The 22,440-nt window shown below is 35.7% G+C and overlaps 1 protein-coding gene across 1 annotated transcript; it reads left to right on the top strand.

Moving 5' to 3' along the window:
* The first annotated feature begins 5,229 nt into the window (after window positions 1–5,229).
* On the top strand, window positions 5,230–15,927 carry LOC131855444 (plasma kallikrein-like). The gene is made up of 7 exons (XM_059206717.1): window positions 5,230–5,314; window positions 6,367–6,475; window positions 10,785–10,939; window positions 11,820–11,897; window positions 12,303–12,385; window positions 14,622–14,747; window positions 15,784–15,927. Exons 1-7 carry the CDS (start codon window positions 5,230–5,232, stop codon window positions 15,925–15,927), a joined length of 780 nt encoding a protein of 259 aa, XP_059062700.1.
* The last annotated feature ends 6,513 nt before the right edge of the window (window positions 15,928–22,440 follow it).

The following is a 22,440-nucleotide window of genomic DNA, read 5'->3' as shown; positions in this document are numbered from 1 at the left end:
TTATTGCATATTTATATTTAACCCAAAAAATTTGTGCTGGTTGGTAGTTCGTATTCACACGTCTCGACTTGTAAATGTAAACTTACAAGGATTATTTAAAAGAGCAACACACAAGTTTCTTGCTCGTTCTTCTTGTGATGAGACAGCTTTCCGAACGAGCGGTAGATAAAAAACAAATTGTTATAACTATTCAAAAGTGCTTAACTTAAGTTTATTTGAATAAATGATTTTCTATTCTATTCTATTCGATACAAAACAATTTGAGTCAATTTCTATTGTAGGAGTTAATTGTAATCTAATTCAACTTTTTCCTTTTTCAATCCGTCTGGCCCAGAACCACCGCTGGCCGGTCGGGTGAGTTGACAATGTGCAGTGTCACCTATCTTTATTAGGAGCCAGTTACATTTACCAATATGCATATACAATTATATAAATCTTACTACTAATTTCGCAGTTTTCATTACATTGTGTTGTATTGTTACATTACTCCATTTATGGTATGGGTTCCAGGGAGTCATTGAGAGAGTGTTTTAAGGAATCAAATATCTTCACCGTTGCTTCTCAATACATTTATGAAAATATCATCTATGCCAGAAGGAAAATGCCAGTTTCAAAAGAGTTAGTGATTGCACTAATAAAAGCTTACGTAACAATAACAAACTGATTTTACCTAAATGTCGTTTGGCTAAAGTTAGTAATTCGTTTTATGGCAATTGCGTAATTTTACAATAAAATACCAGAGTCTGTTATAAATCTGTCAGAAAAAAGATTTAAATGTCAAATAAAACAGTTCATTTGCAAAAAAGCTTACTATAAAATTGAAGAATTCGTTAACGATAATAATGTTTTTATAGAAAAACTTTAAATCCATAGCACTGACAATATTATCTGATTACATTAATAATGAATACGTAGCGACTTCTATGTTGATTATCGCATGCCTCTTACTTGTTATACTGTAATTATTTATATAAAAAAAACATCTATTAAAAAGAGCAACACACAAGTTTCTTGCTCATTCTTCTTGTGATGAATCTGCATTCCGAATGAGTGGTAGAATCAAAATATGACTATTCAAAAGTGCTTGTAATGAGTTTATTTGAATAAAGATTATTTCTATTTATATTTCTATGAATTCTTACATCGCATATACAATTATATGAAATCTTATTTTAACACTATTTTCAATGTTCACTATTTGTTATAGTCCAGGTTTTGTTTACGTTTAGGAAATTTTTAGCAGCACTCGTCCACGAGTATGACGGATGTGCCAGCCATCACTGCGCTCGACCATATTTTAGCCCGATGATCATCGTTCCAAGTTCTTCAGCATTTTTTTATGGGAGTTTATATATAAGATCTATGTGGCCACCACCAGGGTGCCTGACTAATTTACAAGGACGGCAACTGATAACAAGTGGCGGACAGGTTCGAGCCTGTTTGTTCGTGTCGTTGTTAGCGACCTGTTCAGATAACAGCCGCAAGTGGAACATACCTTGCTCTTTTTAACCTTCTCTCTACAGGACTACGTTTTTGTCTGATTAAAACTAGTGTATCGCCCCGGTATCGTGCGCTACTTATAACTTTATGAGTTACTAGCTATTCATGCGACTTGTGGATTTTAACTTTATTTTTCTAAAACTTTTTTTTTTCTTCTTCATCTTAATCATCCTCCACTGGTGCCCCGCCAGCGTAAACCGTTAGCGCAGGCGGGTGCACCATTCCATTATCTATACATATAAATAAAATTGTAGTGTCTGTTTGTAATATTGAAATAGCCGTTTTTTACTACATGCATATGAATGTAAACATTTTTTACAATTTTTGTCTGTCTGTCTCTGTTTGTTCCGGCTAATCTCTGAAATGGCTGGACCGAGTTTGATGGGACTTTTATTGACAGGTAGCTAATGTAATAAGAAGTAACTTAGGATACTCTTACTAAAAAAAAATTGAATTCCACGCGGACGAAGTGCCGGAAACAGCTAGTCATTAATAAAAAAAACTTTTGTTGTAACTAGCAATAAACTAAACTATCCTACTTACAATAATTGGTGTGGGCAGTGCTCCCGCTATAAATTCTCGAGTAAGATATATACCAGTGTTGCCTAATTGCAGTTTATATGGCAACACTCGACAGTACGCGGCGAAAACCACGTTTATATCACAATTACCTACAATATGCTAATTTCTAACGTCAGTTAAAAAAGAGCATGTTTAACTTTCTAACTAGCACATAGAAGCTAAAGTTTAGAATGAACTTGCAAATAAACTCATGACGGTCTCAGTGGTCCAGCGGTTTAAGACAATGCTTTATTTCTGATGGTCGCTGGTTTGATTCGTCGAATGGTATGTATAGAAATAGAAATAATCTTTATTCAAATAAACTCAATACATGCACTTTTGAAAGAACAATAATGTAAATTAAATATTGTAATGGGTGAAAACTGTGATTGGTACAGTTTATGCTGTAAATAATATAAATGACGTAGTGGAGTAACTTGAAACAGTCATGCTCGCTATAAAGTTCAAACTTGTGGCGGTTCATGTGGTGTTAGACATAGACGATATAAATATACATTGTAATAAACTGGTTGAGTGCAATGATGGCTGGCTCATCCGTCATATACTCGTGTACGGGTGCTGCTTGTAATGACTGGTCTTTCAGGTAAAATGTCGAACATGATTAAATGATTTTTGAATTTTTTTTGATATAGCATATGCTAGTGGTAATCTTTATTCTCCCAAATTTGAATTTAAATGAAATAGTATTATTGTAAATATGTACAACATTAAAAAAAATATACGAGATGGGTTTCTTGTCAGTTCTTCTCGTCTCGAAATCATTCCGAACTGACGGTAGATTTGACATATCATAAGAGTCTGTAATAGACCTACATGAATGAAGATATTTTGAATTTGAATTTGAATTTGAACATGTTTTTTAATCTACCACTGCATTATATTTGTATTCATGAGTATGATTGTTTGTATCGTTCTGAGGTTTTTTTTATGTATTACGTTCGTAATTACAAAATAATAATTTATCTAATTATTTCCATCAGATATCTAGTAATAATAATAATCTCAGGACAATTCACACAGCGCCATCTAGACCCAAGTTAAGCTAGCTAAAGCTTGTGTTATGGGTGGTACGTGATGAATGCTCAGATGGTTGGTGAGGTTATCTTCAGCAGATTACAGGGTTGGAGAAATGATAGATTTGCTTATATCTTAAATTTAATGGTTAAATACTGTGATAATTACAAATTTAGTGGAGTGAACAAAATGTACGTTAGATCGATCGGTTGATTTTTTAAGTCTGTACGTTACTTTGCGTATTTAAATTGGATGGGTGTGCAGTCCAATCCCCTGGTATGCGGGTGCTCATGAGCGGCGGTAATCACTTACCATCAGGTGAGCCGCATGCTCGTTTGTCCCCTGTGTTCTAAAAAAAAAGCACGCTCCCTTTTGTATTGCGTTTTGTTACTGCTTGGTACGCGACAATGGGTACTAGATAACTGATACAAATACATAGATTTTTTTGTAAATACATACATATTATACATAGAAAACACCCAGACCGATACAAACAATCATACTCATGAACTAAAATGTGAATGTCTTATAAAATCTCGCACTCCACCATGTCTTCAGCAATTACATCTTCCCACCCTTTCTTTGGTCTACCGCTTCATTACATAGTATAAAACAAAGTCGCTGTCGCTGTCTGTCCCTATGTATGCTTAAATCTTTAAAACTACGCAACGGAACGGAACGGAAAAACTACGAAGCGGTTTCTTTTAGTTCATAGAGTGATTCAAGAGGAAGGTTTATATGTATAATACATGTACACTCGTGCGAAGCCGGGGCGAGTAGATAGTCATTATCGTTACATAATATAAAATAAAATCGCTGTCGCTGTCTGTCCCTATATATGCTTAAATCTTTAAAACTACGCAACGGATTTTGAAGCGGTTTTTTTTTATAGTTAGAGTGATTCAAGAGGAAGGTTTATATATATAGAATAGAATAGTGTGTAACACGGGTTACATCACACATCACAACACAATAAAAACGATGCTAAAAGCTGCATATAAATTATTATATAAGTTAAACGTAAATAAAAAACAATTCATTAAATTAGAGATGAAATCATTATATACAAAAAAAAATATATAAACAAATGTTTATATGTATAATACATGTACACCCGTGCAAAGTAGGGGCGACTAGCTAGTTTACCTATAAATAAATATCAAATATCAATGTTTTAAAACACCATAAACGGTTTATGTTAAATTAATCAGTTGTAATTACACACACGGTTGTTAAGATGCATCTTAATTTTATGTGGTTGGGATGCTGGCGCTCGCAGCTCTCACGTGGAAGGTTGAACGTATGTTATGGATTTTGATGAATTTATTTTGTAAGTTTAAATTTAAAACATGTACAACATTTATTTGAAAAGAATACGAGCTGAGTTTCTTGTCAGTTCTTCTCATCTCGGAATCATTCCGAACATATATATATATATATATATATATATATATATGTATATGATATGTCAAATCTACCGCCAGTTATTTATAGTTATGATCGATAACGGTTTCGCACACCGCCTTACTTCCGATGGTCGCGGGTTCGATTCCTCGCACGGCACAAACATTTGTATTCATGATTATGATTGTTTATATCAGTCTGGGTGTTTTCTATATATATTAAGAAAGAAAAAATATTTATTATTATATATGTATTTACGAAAAAAATGTATGTATTTGTATCAGTTATCTAGTACCCATTCTACACAAGCTTTAAAAAAAATCTTACCTTTTTCTAGATGGCGCTGTGTGAATTGTCCTGAGATTATTATTATTATTATTATCACCTCACGCTATATACCAACCGCACCAAGCGGGGGGTGTTGCTTGTAAAATCATTACATAGTATAAAACAAAGTCGCTGTCGCTGTCTGTCCCTATGTATGCTTAAATCTTTAAAACTATACAACGGATTTTAAAGCACTTTCTTTTAATAGATAGAGTGATTCAAGAGGAAGTTTTAGATATATAACACCTGTACACCCGGGCGAAGTCGAGGCGTATAGCTAGTATTATATGAATCAAAATTTTATATTCTATTTGAGATTGTCTCGTAAAAATATTATATTACTTAATGATTGATTTCTTCCAAGGTATATTTCCAAGGTTCTATTGTCAAGAATCATGTGATATGGCAGTGGACAGAGACCTTCAAGAAGGCAATCTTGGGGAGACGGCAAGGTTTCCATGGCTGGGTGTGCTCAGAGTGCATATACGTAAGGTTTCACCTCGTTTGATGACAACCTCGATGGTGTAGTGGTTTGGCATACCGCTTTACTAACCGATGGTCACGGGTTCGATGCCTCGCAGGGTACAAACATTTTTTTTTTATCTCAATGTCACCTGATGATGATGATGATGATGTATTCATGAGTATGATTGTTTGTATCGGTCTGGGTGTTTTCTATGTATAATATGTATGTGTTTACAAATGTATCCATGTATTTATATCAGTTGTCTAGTACCCATAACACAAGCTCTGCTTATCTTGAGACTAGCACATCGCTACTTCCGAAAGTCGCGGGTTCGGTTCCTCGCACGGCACAAACATTTGTATTCATGAGTATGATTGTTTTTATCGGTCTGGATATTTTCAAGTATAATATGCGAATAGTATATACGAATAAAATATATATCTATGTATATGTATCAGTTATCTAGTACCCATAACACAAGTTTTAGCTAGTTTAACTTGGATCTAGATGGCGCTGTGTGAATTGTCTTGAGATATCATTGTAATTGTACACAACGCGCGATGCACAACTGACCAATCCCGATTGATATGTGAACACAAGTTTTATAGTTGTGAAATAAATGATAAATTTTATATAATTACTAGCTGTCCCGGCAAATGTTGTTTTGCCTTAAAATAAAAAAAAATTAGGGGTGGACTACCGCTAACATTTAGGGGGATGAAAAATAGATGTTGCCCGATTCTCAGACCTACTCAATACGCTCACAAAATTTCATGAGAATCGGTCAAGCCGTTTCGGAGGAGTATGGGAACGAAAACTGTGACACGAGAATTTTATATATAAGATAACTTATATGAGAAATACTAGTTGTACCCGCGATTTCACCTGCGTGAAATTTTCAGCCTATATGTTGTAAAGAAATTTCTTTCTTCATCATCATATAAGATAAGGCCCGCGTATTTTAACATATTACTCCCGTATAAAGGGAGATATATAAAACATATATATACATAGTTTAAGAAGTACCTTTGTGATATAAATGTTTATGGACGGGAAGAAAAATTATGTTGCAGATGAAGCTGCTTCGTTGAAGATCGCTCTTACAGGTATAGTTCTAGTGAGAGAGAGATACGCAGTGGCTAACGCAGATGAGATCTCCCGAATACCAAGACATATATTTAAGTATGTACAATTTTTTTTATTTAAGTCTCAAAAGACAATATTTTTACATATACCTATAGTATGAAGATAACATTTTTATAATTTAAAAAAAAAAATAATATGATGACTAAAATATATTATTAAAAGGGGTCCCTTTAGGCAACGTTCTGAAGATACTGGCAGCGTTCCCTCTTTGAATAGCTAGACTAATTCTTTGTCCAAGGTAGCTGGCAGCTATTTTTAGCTTATAATTTTTTTTATTTTTAGGTAGCTTTTTATAATTTATTTTTATGGACAACTAGCTACTCGACCCGGCTTCGCCTATACACCCAGGCGAAGCCGTATGCGTACATATGTAATCTATCCTCTTGAATCACTCTAACTATTAAGAATCGCTTCAAAATCCGTTGCGAAGTTTTAAAGATTTAAACATACATAGGGACGGACAGACAGCGACAGCGACTTTGTTTTATACTACGTAATGAATATCAAAAGACAATATTTTTACATATGTGTACCAAAAGTATGAATATAACATTTTTTTTTATGGATGATTGTGGAATACAGGCCACTTATTTGTTTATAACTATTTTATATGCTTTATATTTCGAATACCAAAATTATCTTCTAAATTGTCACTACTATCTATTGTTCTTTTTCGGTTTCCCTTCCTGGCCCTAGTTAGTAGTGTTTCTTTATAATATTAATATATACAATATATATATAGGATACAACTCCCTGGTTTCCTTTATCGCCTACAATGATAATGGAATGGTGAACTTGCGCTAACGGTTTACGCTGGCGGGGCACCAGTGGAAGATTATGGGATGAGCATGAGGTCAGGTCAGTTAGGTTTTTTTTTATAACACTTAGGTGGCAAACAAGCATACGGTCCATCTGATGGTAAACGGTTACCGTAGCCTATGGACGCCTGAAACACCAGGGGTGTCACATACGCATTGCCGACTCTTAAGGAACCTTAATATACCCTTCTTCAAAAACCCCATGCTGTAGTCTCTCGAGAAAACCTCGGCAGGTAGTTCATTCCACAATCTAAGTGTACGCGGGAGGAAGCTCCTCTGAAACCGTACTGTCCGAGACCACTTAGGTTCCAGCGTGTGGGGATGAATTCCCTGTCGATGGCGAGCGGTGCGATGGTAAAAGGTAGTCCATCGTGGTAAATTAAAAAAAAATTACCACGATGGGTTTCTAGGTGGAATAACCTTTTTTTTTATAACACAGGGGACAAACGAGCATGCGGCTCACCTGATGGTAAGTGATTACCGCCGCCCATGAGCACCCGCTACACCAGGGGAATTGCAAGTACGTTGTCGGCCTTTTAAAAAGGAATAAGCTCTTTTCTTGAAGCGTGGAGGTCAACCTGTCGTGATGCATTGGTCATCAGTTTACATTACTAACAGTATTCTGCCGCTCTACAATATTCTTCTTTCAAATTGCTATACAGACTTGACACAGAAAATTATAAGAAAGAAAGAAGAAAGAAAGAAAAACATTTTATTCAGTGCAATGTAAAAAATACAATATAAACAACAAACGAAAAAAAAGAGCAAATAAAATGTACATATAATTAAACTTAATTTACCATAATTAAAAAATATTAATTTAATTAGAGTAAGAGGTAGAAATTTACTTTTTTTCCTTTTTTTTTTACTTTTGCGTTTTTTCTCTACCATCCAGTTCAGTATATAGATTAGATTATATCACATTCAATTGAGAAGAACTGGCAAGAAACTCAACTGATTTTTTTTTTTAAGTCAGTTTATTTACATTGTACATTTATGTATGTGTCTACAATGAAATAAATTCTATGCATGAAGAACTATTGTACGTTTGTCATACAATGTGGATTGAAAAATAGTAATAATAATCTCAGGACAATTCACACAGCGCCATCTAGACCCAAGTTAAGCTAGCTGAAGCCTGTGCTATGGGTACTAGATAACTGATACATAGATATTTCTTTTTTGTAAATACATACATATTATACATAGAAAACACCAGCCAACCAGATAGATACAAACAATCATACTAATCATCATCATCATCATCGCAGCCCGGAAGACGTCCACTGCTGGACATAGGCCACCCTCAAAGATCTCCACGACGATCGGTCCTGCGCTGCTCGCATCCAATGCCTTCCAGCGATCTTGACCAGATCGTCGGTCCACCTTGCTGGAGGCCTTCCCACGCTGCGTCTTCCGGTCCGTGGTCGCCACTCGAGGACTTTACTGCCCCAACGGCCATCTGTCCTACGAGCTATGTGCCCTGCCCATTGCCACTTCAAAGTCGCAATTATATATATTATAACCTACATGTATACAAATTATTAAAAAAAACTGAGCGATATCTTGCCAACAAACTGTTCTACAGTTTGGCGAGTCAATGTATAAAAACAACTGTACAATTATCTTTATTAAATAAATAAAAAAAAAATGTTTGCACCGTGCGAGGAATCGAATCCGCGACCGTCAGAAGTAAGGCGGTGTGCTACACCACTGGATCACCGAGGTCGTCAAAAATAATCTATTAGTATTTGTTTGTTCTTTGGACCAGACTTAATCCAGATTTAGAATACATATGACGTCATCTCTTGGAGATAAAAGACGCCGCAACTCGCATGTGATCACATTATCGATCAAAATAACTTATGTTATTGCACAATCACGTGATATTATTATATATACATACGTACTTCGTGGTGTGTCACATGATTCTGTAGCTTAGTTTGATAATGTTTGATTTTTATCAATAACTAGCTTTTGGCCGCGGCTTCGCTCGCTTTAATTTATCCCCTTAGGGGTGGAATTTATCAAAATCCTTCCTTAGTATAGTAGCTTTATGCATGCAAATCTCAGCCCGATCGGTTTAAAATTGACAAAGTTTCATACAAACTTTCATCCCCTATTTTATCCACTTGGGGGTAGAATTAATCAAAATCCTTAGCGGCTGCCTACGTCATAACATCTAACTGCATGCCAAATTTCAGCCCGATCCGTCCAGTGGTTTGGGCTGTGCGTTGATAGATCACTACGTCAGACACCTTTGAGTTATATATATTTAGATATTACTAGCTGTCCCGGCAAACGTTGTTTTGCCTTAAAATAAGATAAAAAATTAGGGGTGGACTACCCCTAATATTTAGGGGGATGAAAAATAGATATTGTCGATTCTCAGACCTACTCAATACGCTCACAAAATTTCATGAGAATTGGTCAAACCGTTTCGGAGGAGTATGGGAACGAAGACTGTGACTTTTATATATAATATATATATGTATATATCTTATACGTATGTAGGTACTTCGTGGCGTGGCACGTGATTCTGCAGCTTAGTTTGATAGTGTTTGATTTTTATCAATAATTATCATGTTTCCACTTTAGCTAAATCTGACTGCATCGGATTTATTATAAGTAAATACTTTTTTTAAATTTCTTTTTAAATTTAGGAACTGTTGTTATTAGAAGTACTTTTTTTTGTTTATTTATTTCTTTTTAAATTTAAGAACTTTTGTACATGCCAGTCTCATTGTACCCTAAAACTAATCACTCCATTACCTCACCAGTGAACAAACTGCCTTAACCGTACTGTCTTTCTTTCTACTATATTTAATTAGTTTGTATTTATTAGTTGTAACTTTGTTTTAATTATTATCATTAATATTTTAAGTGGGCACTATTTAAAATAAATATTTTCCGAAGATATTACAGATTTAGAAAAAGATAGCCATAGCGGTGCGGCGGTACCGGCCCGGCGGCGCTAAACAAAACATGTTTGTACTGTCTAATGAAAAAAGCTTTTTTTTTGGACTACTCTAATGCTGTTGGCCGCAGCTGGCCTTTACAGTTTCATCGGTCGATAAGGGCCGAGTGCAGATGGCACTCCAAACCCGTGGAAGGACGCGGCTGAAGGCCAACTCTTACCTAATGGATACGAGTTTAGTCTGAGGGCACCGCTAGGGGTTCGAACCTCGGCTCAGGCCGTCGTAACATCCCCGTTTGATTTGGACGGGGGATCGATCGGAAGGGAAATAGTGCCTTCTCTCTCTCCCCCTTTTATATATATATATTTCCTCGTTTTACATACATTACAGCTGAGTGGAGCCATTTCAGTGCCTGTATGTATGTAAAAAATGATTATTTTATGTTTATTTTTAATTATCTACATAGTAAATTAAGTTTAATTATATATACATTTTATTTGATCTTAAATTTTTCGTTTGTTTTTTATATTGTAACATTGTTGAAAAGCACTGAATAATATATTTTTCTTTCTTGTCTGTTTAATAAATAAATTAAATACATTTTGACAGGGAAGACAGTCAAGCGATGTTTGTACCTACAAATGGAAAACCGTGGTACAGCCGACTAATCGACTACATCACTCACCCCGAGTACGAATTCTCCACTTACAACACTATTGCTCTCGTTGAACTCGACTCCGAAGAAGGTAATAATTATTTACTATGTTATTTTCCAGATTTTTTCGGACTACTCTAATGCTGTTGGCCGCAGCTGGCCTTTACAGCTTCACCGGACGGTAGGGGCTAGTGCAGAGTCTGAGGGCACCACTAGGGGTTCGAACCTCGGCACGTATCACGTTCTATATACTTCGAACAACATTTATTTAAAAGAGTAACTCGCAAGTTTCTTGCGCGTTCTTCTTGTGATGAGTTCCATTCCGAAGGAGTGGTGGAATAAAAAAAAATATTTAAAAATGCTTATATTAAGTTTATTTGAATGAAGATTCTTTCTATGTCTTGTTACTGCTCGTTTATAGACGCATACATATTAAATTTTTATTTCAAAAACAGAAATAGAAATAATCTTCATTCAAATGAACTCAATATTTTTATTATTCCATCACTCATTCGTAACACAGATTCATCACAAGAAGAATAAGTAAGAAACTTGTGTGTTGCTCTTTCGAATAAATGTTTTTTTTTAATAAATAATTACAAAATAACAAGCAAAAGGCATACGATGATCAACATAGATACCGCTACGTACTCATTCATGTATTCATTTACGCACAACCACATTGTGGAATCACCTTCCAGCAATGGTATTTCCGAACCGATACGATATTGAAACCTTCAAGAAAAGAGCTTATTCCTTTTTAAAAGGCCGACAACGTACTTGCAATTCCCCTGGTGTTGCGGGTGCTCATGGGCGGCGGTAATCACTTACCATCAGGTGAGCCGCATGCTCGTTTGTCACTTGTATTATATAAAAAAAAATCATAGTGCAATCAGAGGATATTGTCAGCGCTGTGAATTTTTTTTTTTCTACAACATCATTATTTTTTTTACAAACTTAGATTACACAACTATATAACATTTCTACAGTTCCATTCAAGCCTATTTGCTGGCCAGGATACTCATTTAACACATCCAATGAACTGTATGCTGTAGGATACACTGACGGTAAGTTAATCATACTGTTTTACACCATCAAGTCCCAATTTAGCACACCGCCTTACTTCCGATGGTCGCGGGTTCGATTTCCCGCACGACACAAACATTTGTATTCATGAGTATGATTGTTTGTATCGGTCTGGGTGTTTTCTATATATAATACGTATATATATACGAAAAAAAATCTATGTACTTGTATCAGTTATCTAGTACCCGTAACACAAGCTTTAGCTAGCTTAACTTGGGTCTAGATGGCGCTGTGTGAATTGTCCTGAGATTATTATTATTACACATACATAAAATACATAAAAAAAACCCACATCGATAAAACAATCATATTCATAAACACAAATATTTGCAATTACCTTTAAAAAAATTACCAAGTTGCATATAAAAAAATAATTTGGTTTTCAGAACGGCAGCTGTTGGAAAAAGTTTTATATAAATTACAATACATAAGTCAGGAGCTATGTGCTGAATTCTATAACAGATCTAGTGTAAGTTATATATATTATATATACATATACTAGCTGTATATGCAGATTCATCACAAGAAGAATGAGCAAGAAATTTGCTGCTCTTTTGAATAGATGTTTTTTATAATATATATTTACACAATAACAAGTAAGAGGCATGCGATAATCAACACAGAAACCACTACACATCTTAATCTTAGTTTTTCTGCTAAAACATTATTATCATCAACGAACTCTTAATTTTTTAGTTAAACGACATTTAGGTAAAATCAGTTTGTTATTGTTACGTAAGCTTTTATTAGTGCAATCACTAACTATTTTGAAACTGTCTATATTTATAAGAAATAATAATAAAATATAAATTCAAATTGTCTGTATGGTCACGGCACTGATGACGGTAATCTACCACGGTAGCGCCGATATACCACACCCTTCAGCCAGTAGTCCTCCTTCACGTAGGTGGGCAGCATGTTTTATTTATTTATTTATTTATTTATTTACTTACACAACTATTATTACAGGCCTAAGCCCAATACAATAGTGTATCTAATTCTATATTATACATATTCGTTAACATAACATATAACATACAATGTTGTTTTTGTGAATTCACACAGACTACACACAAACAAATCCGTTGTTTCTGCTATTTTATTGAGAGTGGCCAGTGCGAGTGTCATGGACGCCTTGTTTAATAAATTAGTTCTGCCGCGAGGTACCGCTAATAACTGGGGCCTACGTCGCCGCCCCAGGTAATTATCTGGTACCCTAAAACTTATCAAACCAAGAACCAGAGAATTGGTGATTTGACCCCGAAATACTTTAAATATGTATAAGACAATAGCCAATTCCCAATGTTGATTTATTTATTAAATTAACATAATATAAACTTGAACCTAATTGCCAACACGTTTATATTTTAAAACTATTTTTACTACTTAAACTATACAGTGATAAAAATATTCTTATTTTATTTAAACGCACGCAGTGTTAGGTAATTTTTATGTAATATTTTTACACCTTGGGATTCATTATTAGAGTTTTAGTAAGGATCCCTAATTTTTTTGGAAATCTAGACACGCGGTAGCGTGTCAAGCCGAGTTTCAAGTAAACTGGCGAGCAGCACCGTGTGTATATTTACACGAACCATTTGGAGCCACTTTTGACCCCCTCATAACTCAAAAACTCTTTCACATAAACCTGTCAAATTTGGTTCATATATTGAAACTTGCGAGATAAATATGTATTCCAAATTTCATAAACATATTTCAAACGGTTATTTAGATATTAATGCCCAAAAATCGTCATTTTTATCACTGATCAACTATAGATCAAAATTATAACCCACTTCCAGATGACCTAGGAAGTTCAAATTTGGCATGCAGATAGGTAATTAGGTGAATATAAAGGAAAAAATCAGGTCTAACTTGGCTAGTTTTCATATACGAAATATACTGTAGCCTTCGCAAGTTCTAAACATGTTACTTGTCGGTTCCTATTTTAATATTAGTAGTAACTAGCAATCGAAAGTAATAATTGGTATATGAGAACTGGCCAAGTTAGAACTTAGGCTACAGTATATTATCCTAAGTTATAAGAAGAAATGATATTTTATATTGTTATAAATACATTTCAGGACAGACCATTGAACTTGGCACCCATTTAGATCTCATCTCTTTTGTCGTAGAAGTTAACAATCAAGGCATATATCATAATATTTAAACTCGGCTATCATTTCACATTTATGTTTTGATGGGATATAATATAGCCTATGTTACTCAGGGATAGTGTAGCTTCCAAATGGTGAAAGAATTTTTCAAATCGATCCAGTAGTTTCGGAGCTTATTCAATACAAACATACACACAAAAATATAAATCTTTCTTCTTTATAACATTAGTATAGATGGAAGGCAAGGCTTCTGTGTACATGTCAGCATTTTGGACCTTACCTAAAAAAGATTTAATAATTGCAATGCTCTCATAGTGGGTGATTTGTTAGCGTGGCTTGTGAGTACCGACGCGGTTGCAAACAGTCAGACACGACAACAGGTGACACTTCACGTAATTCAGAGGAATATTGAATCCTATCCGTTCTACAACTGCGGGATTATCTATTTGGTTGCGCAGCAGCAAATAGTGATGGGGATCCGGGTCACGAACGTTGTGAAACTCGGGTTGTGACTCGATTCCAGCTGCATCACCCTCAATGTCAGGTCACGTAACACTTATTTTGTTTTAAACAAAGATTCTTTTGCAGCTACAATCAGGTACGATTATTTCTCCGACAAATTTGCAATGTGGCTTTGCTGCTAACAATAGGGGTAACTGTGTATGGGACAGTGGAATGGTTATGATTTCAAATTCGACTGGTGCATGGATGCTGGTAAGGTTTTTTCTTCATTTTTTCATTTCATAATTCATAGTTACACCGTGATGAATTTAGGCTTCTCGTAGATTGTTGTAAGTAATAAACAAATAACCCTGGACAATCAACACAGCGCCATCTAGTCCCACGGTAAGCAGAGCTTGCGTTATGGGTACTAGACAATTGATATAAATAATTAGATTTTTTTGTAAATATATATACAGAGACAACACCCAGGCCGATACAAACAATCATACTCATGAATACAAATGTTTACACTGTGCGGGGAATTGAACCCGCGACGATTGGAAGCAAAGCACTGTGCGACGTAAACGTCAGTTATAATACAGCCTGAGCCGAGGTTAGAACTCCTAACGGTGCTCTCAGACTAAAGCGGTATCCGTCAGGCGAGAGTTGGCCTTCAGCCGCTCCGTAAGTCATCCGCGGATTTGGAGTGCTATCTGCACTTGCCCTCTATCGTCCGGTGAAGCTGTAAAGATCAGCTGCGACCAACAGCATTAGAGTAGTCCGAAAAAAACTCATCATCCTCCACTGGTGTCCCGCCAGTGTAAAGTACAGTAAAAAACCCATGACACGAGCTCCGCTTACCTTGAGATTATGTGGTTGCAGCCCACTCATGCATAAACGAAATATCTCCTTTGGAAAATACACTCTCTATCCTGAGATAAAAACCATCGCTCCTAAGAATATCATTCAATTCCTGTCCCTGACGGGTCTATGTAGCGATCTTTGAAATAGATCCATGCAGGTCGCAGTGTTACATGCATAAACGAAATATCTCCTTTGGAAAGTTTACACTCTTTCCCGAGGAGATAAAAACTATCGCTCCTAAGAATATCCTTCAATTCTTGTCCCTGACGGGTCTAGGTAGCGAACTCTGAAAAAGGGCGAACACAATACATCTATAGCAGGTCGCAGTGCAACAGGTGCTACATACACCTGACAATAACCCAAAAACCCTAATAAAAAAAATGGAATCGCACTGTGTGAATTGTCTTAAGATTATTATTAATACAACAGTTTGTCTGTCTAGATTGGATTTGGCTTACGAGGTCCGGGATGCGCGGCACCATCTCGTTTCATACAGATGTTCTCGTACCTTCCATGGATCCAAACGATTACCTCCATAGAGTCGATCTACGATGATTTTAGGAAGAGAAACAAACGCGACGAGTAAGAGGTATAACGAGACGTTTGTATTCCGCTTTAATTGTGTTTTTTTCATCACGATGGGCGACCTGACCTGACCCCATACTCATCTTATCATCCTCCACTGATGCCCCGCCAGCGTATACCGTTAACGCAGGCGGGTGTACCAATATATCCTCAATTTTCCAGAAAAAAGATATAATATCTTATAAAATATTTACTTTGTAAAAAATCTTATTACAAAATTGAAGAATTTATAAATGATAATAATGTTTTTGTACCGCGCATTCCTCAACTGGATTCCGTATAAAAACATTATCAACTACTAATTAATTGTAATGTTTGATTGAAATAGAAATAGAAATAATATTTATTCAAATAAACTTATAGTAGTGTCAAAGTATAATTATCAAAAATAAAGTAGGATACGCTATTATAAAGTATCGTTACTGAGCCTATTACTCACTAAACGATTACTTGAATGACGAGCGTGCATGGCAATAGTTGTTCATGCACTGGATTTTCATTTAATGTTAGACATAGACACCTATGTAAATATACATAGTAAATAAACTGGCTTTTAAAAAAAGTAGTTCAATTGAGTTTCTTGCTAGTTCTTCTCAATTGGATCTATATATCGAACTGGACGGTATGGAAAAAATTAAAATTATAATGTAAAAATTTGACGTTCATAAGTGGCTAAAATGTCCTACATGAATAAATTATTTTTGAATTTGAATTTGGTTGGCAACCCTAGGTGTATTATACTTTATTCTTTATTCATTTATATACAATTTTGAAGTCGTTACAAGGATTTTTGTCTACATAAATTTATGATATTTTGTTAAAGAACATATCTAAAATTTCTTTGACATTGTTATCAAGTTACGTCCCATCAAATATATAGATGGAATGTGTATCATTATCTATTAAAAAAATACAAGTACAGTAAATAAATATTACTTATTGATTTTGCTGAAACAGTGTTCGATATGATGGACATGTTGTAATAAAGAGAAGAATGTCGAATAACGTGAAATACTCCCCTCCGGCTGCAGACGGTTTGCATGTGAAGATTTCGCACTCGACTGTATTCTCGTTACTGACACTTATACCGACCTGAATTTATATTTTAGTAAATGACTTATGAATGTTTGTATAAATCTGGATGTTTACTGCAAAAAAAAATGTGTCATCATTGCCTTGCCTTTATCCCATTATTTGTGGTCGGCGCAGTATGTCATTCTATTCCACTGATTTCCACTGCTCTCTATCGGTCGTCATATCTGAACATACTCTTCTTTTATTCATATCATCTTTCACACAATTCATCTTTTCTAAGGGCGTCCCCTCCCTTTACATCCATCCACATTCATATTATACACTTTCCATAAGACATGGTCCTCGTTCCTCCTCATAACATGCCCATACCAGCTCAATCTGTTACATCGCAACTTTTCTATAACCGGCGCAACTTTCAAACTTCCTCGTATATACACATTCCTTATTCTGTCATTCCTGGTAACCCCACACATCCATCTTAACATTCGCATTTCTGTCACATGCACACGCCTTTCATCCATCCGCTTTACGGCCCAACATTCAGATCCATACAAAATGACAGGTCTTATGATAGATTTATAAACTTTACCCTTTAGTTTCAAGGGCATTCGGGGGTCGCATATCGTTTCCGAGACCTGTCGCCATTTCATCCAAAAATGTATATAAGTATTTATATTGTACCCATAACACAAGGTCTGCTTTTTTTGACTTAGAGAATATCCCTCATGGCTGCGGGGGAGGAAGCGGGTACTGAGACTCCTATTCACTAAAAACTCTAAGATGTACCTCACCCAACGCCACATGCCGGAGTCGCAGGATCGAGATCAATCCACTGCAACTCAGACGGCGGTGGCCCACTCTTTTTTTTTATAACACGGGCCCTATCTCTGCTGGTTCCCTAATGAAACCCACTTCTTGCCCCGTCTTCCCTGGAGAAGGCGCGCGGGGAGATGCTCGCAACTTCTTCGGGGCTAGTGTGGTGGGGTGGAACCACCCCCGCGGTCTCCCCAGCCCGGCTTCGCACGAGTGTACATGTATTATATATATAAACCCTCCTCTTGAATCACTCTATCTATTAAAAAATAACGCTTCAAAATCAGTTGCATAGTTTTAAAGATTTAATCAAATAAGGACGGACAGACAGCGACAGCGACTTTATTTTTTAATATGTAATGATAAATGGATGAAAAATTTGGATTGATGTAATAAGGGTAAAATTTATGAGTATAATATAAAAAAAATTAGAAAGCATACATAGGGATGGACAGACAGCGACAGCGACTTTGTTTTATACTATGTAATTATTACATTCGTTAAAAAAACTGAGCAGCGTATACAGTGACCGTACGGCGAAGACATGCAAAGTCTTTAATATGCAAAACAGAGTCGGTACACGGTGTCGTTTTGTTGTAACACCCCACTGGTACAGGTGTTAATTACGTTAGGATGCCTCGCGGCCGATATATATAGTCGTCGACAACCATCGCGATGACAGTTACCACTTTGATATTTCAATGTATCTCGATACATCTTAATTTTTTTTCAGCACAATTCACACGTCTTTTTTATAACACAGGGGGCAAACGAGCATGCGGCTCACCTGATGGTAAGTGATTATCGCCGCTCATAAGCACCCGCAACACCAGGGGAATTGCAAGTACGTTGTCGGCCTTTTAAAAAGGAATAAGCTCTTTTCTTGAAGGTTTCATTATCGTATCGGTTCGGAAATACCATTGCTGGAAGGTGATTCCACAATGTGGTTGTGCGAGGCAAAAAGTTTCTAGAAAACCGCACTGTGGAGGACCGCCATTCATCCAGATGATCAGGATGGTGGCGGTAATCATTTACCATCAGGTGAGTCGCATGCTCGTTTGTCCCCTGTGTTATAGTACGTTATCGGCTCGTAAGGAATAAGCTCTTTTCTTGAAGGTTTCAATATTTATTCGGAAATACCATTGCTGGAAGGTGATTCCACAATGTGGTTGTGCGTGGCAAAAAGTTTCTAGACCCAAGTTAAGCTGGCTAAAGCTTGTGTTATGGGTACTAAATAACTGATACATATACATAAATATTTTTTTTGTAGATACATACATATTATACATAGAAAATACCCAGACAGATACAAACAATCATACTCATGAATACAAATATTTGTGCCGTGCGAGGAATCGAACCAGCGACCATCGGTCGTAAAGCGGTGACTAGACCGCTAGACCACCGAGGTCGTCAAATATAGTCTCCAATTACCAGTTTCCATCATGTGGGTCGTAGCTAGTTTCCTACTACAATAAGAACGTAACTTTACTTGTATAATACAAACAAAGACACGACCGTTGCCAGTAATTAACTCTGAGGGGTAAAAAGTGGTAAAAAAGGCGGGCGCAGAGACAATCGTCGGTAAATCAGAGGTTCATTCATTTACATGAGTAAGTTGCTCCTTGTTCCAGCCTCCAATCTTTGGGAGCGATAGAAAGAAAAAGAAAGAAACGATATTTTTATCTGATACACATAAGCAATAATAAGAAACAAATAGAATAGAAAATCATTTACTCAAATAAACTTAATTTAAGCACTTTTGAATAGTCATAACATTTTTTTTTATCTACCACTCGTTCGCTAAGCTCATCACAATAAGAACAAGCAAGAAACTTGTGTGTTGCTCTTTTTAATAATCCTTGTAAGTTTACATTTACAAATCGAAACGTGTGAATACAAACTACCAACCAGCACTAATTTTTTTGGGTCAAATATAAATATGCAATAAGATTAAATCAGTCGTAGTGATAAGAGCAGACCAGTCCCTACAAGCAGCACTCGTACACGATATGACGGATGAGCCAGCCATCACTGCGCTCGACCATATTTTAGGGAGCCCAATGACCCGGCCCACCACGCCGCCACATGTCTGGACATTTTAGTGAGCATGACTACTCATTCCACTCGACCACGTCACAGCTTCAAATTATATATGGTAGTTATGGTAGTTAAAAGTGTACAATCTAACGTGATAACATTTGTTTTAGTTCCTAAGGTCGGATTTCACCAAAGAAACTGATCGCGTTTAGTTCGTACTGAACGCCATTAAAATGTTTTAACGTGTTCAAAGCATCATTTTGCATTTCACCACTACAAATTTCACTAAACACGTTTATAAATTCTGAACGTCTGATTTCCTACGGTTAACTCTTTAAACGTATTTAAAGCAGCTGTCAGTTGTCAAACAGTCATCAATCAAATTTTGGACAATACAATATCGGGAATAAAAAGAAAATTGCTACTGATATAAAAAAAACCTCAATAAAATATTTTTTACTAGTCTATAGGTAAAAGTTGATGTTTTATACTTTGTAGTCGACGGTACTTATTAAATTAAAAATTAAAAAACTTATCCTAATTATCACATGATTGAATTATAAATATTTCTTAGAATTATTTTATTTAAATTACCCATTGCATCAAATATTATTTTATGAGCGTGTAACACTGTGAACGAATGAAAATCTAAACTTCATTTTGGTAAACGCGATCTGTATAATGTTGGTGAATTCCATTTAAAGTAAAACGAGATCAACTTCGTTCTTTTTTTCGAGTTCACGCTGAACTCCGTTTCCTTGAACGTGTTTATGCTACTATTGGTGAAATCCGACCTAAGTGTGCCACTAGATGGCGTTAATTTATTTAACTACCCTAATCAAAGTACACTCTTGGGGATTCGTGGATAAAAGTATTCATTGTGGTCCTTCGAGCCGGATTGTTGCAAATGTGCAGCCGTAATCACAGAAAACTTCATTAAAATCGATCAAGCCGTTTCGGAGGAGTATGGTCAGTGACATTGTGACACGACAGTTTTATATCTAAAATTTTCTCTATTTATTAGATTTATTTCTATACTAGCTGTGCATGCGACTTCGTCCGCGTGGAATTTAACTTTATTTTTCTAAAATAAAAATAATATAAGTTATGGTATTACATCATCATCAATAAAAGTCCCGTCAAAATCGGTCGAGCCATTTCAGAGATTAGCCGGAACAAACAGACAGACAAAAATTGTAAAAAATGTTATTTTGGTGTATGTGCCGTATTTATATTCATATGCATGTAGTAAGAAACGGTTATTTCAATATTACAAACTGACACTCCAATTTTATTTATATCAATAGATTTTAGACGGCCTCGGTGGTGTAGCGGTTTAACACACCACTTTACTACCGATGGTCGCGGGTTCGATTCCTCGCACGGCACTAACATTTGTATTCATAAGTATGATTGTTTATATCGGTCTGGGTTTTTTCTATGTATAATATGTATGTATTTACTGTAAAGTCCCATAACACCATAACACAATCTCTGCTTGCAGTGGGACTAGATGGCGCTGTGTTAATTATCAAGGGTTATTTGATTATTGATTTCAGGCTTTCAGTATAATAATAATATACAACACCGAAGAAATTCGAAATTACAAAATGTATGAATATAAAATAATAAAAAACTTTATTAACCAATAAAACACTTTTACATCTAAATATATCTAACTCAAAGGTGACTGACATAGTTATCTATCAATGCACAGCCCAAACCACTGGACGGATCGGGCTGAAATTTGGCATGCAGGTAGATGTTATGACGTAGGCATCCGCTAAGAAAAATTTTGATTAATTCCTATTTTATACCCTTGGGGGTACAAGGGTATAAAATAGGGGATGAAAGTTTGTCAATTTTAAACCGATCGGGCTGAGATTTTGCATGCATAAAGCTACTATGACATAGGCATCCCCATAGCAAGGATTTTGATAAATTCTACCTAAATTTTTAAATTAACGCGAGCGAAGCCGCGGGCAAAAGATAGTTTTATACATAAATATTACATCAAATCTCTTAAAACATATTTGTGTTTGTTTGTGTCTGGTGTATGTTTGTTTGTTTGTACGTTGTCTGTACTTGCGTGTTCCCACCAGGTATCGAATGTAGGTGGAGCTGTGCGCATTTGTGAGTTGTAATTAGTAAACTGGCTGCAGTTAAAGAATATATCTCATCATAGAACAGAACAGCAGCAGAGTGGTGGGCAGCCAATGAGAACATATAGACATGTTCTCATTGTTTTCTATGTATAATATGTATGTATTTACAAAAAAAAATCTATGTATTTGTATCAGTTGTCTAGTACCCATAACACAAGCTTTAGCTAGCTTAACTTGGGTCTAGATGGCGCTGTGTGAATTGTCCTGAGATTTATTATTATTATTATGAGTATCGACTCATTCTCTCAGATTTCATTATTATTATTATTATTAATTCCTCTCTATTCTCCCAAATTTGAATTTAAAAATTAATCTGCATTATTGTAAACATATCCAGTATTTATTTGTAAAGAATAAGAGCTGAATTTCTTGTCGGTTCTTCTCATCTCGAAATCATAAACTGACGGTAGATTTGATATATCATAAGATTCTGTAATAGACCTACATGAATAAAGATATTT

This window comes from Achroia grisella, unplaced genomic scaffold, assembly GCF_030625045.1.
Source record: "Achroia grisella isolate CSIRO2021 unplaced genomic scaffold, CSIRO_AGI_Agris_v1 utg1419, whole genome shotgun sequence".
Classification (NCBI taxonomy): Eukaryota; Metazoa; Arthropoda; class Insecta; order Lepidoptera; family Pyralidae; genus Achroia; species Achroia grisella.
This window is presented reverse-complemented; position numbering and strand designations above follow the sequence as displayed.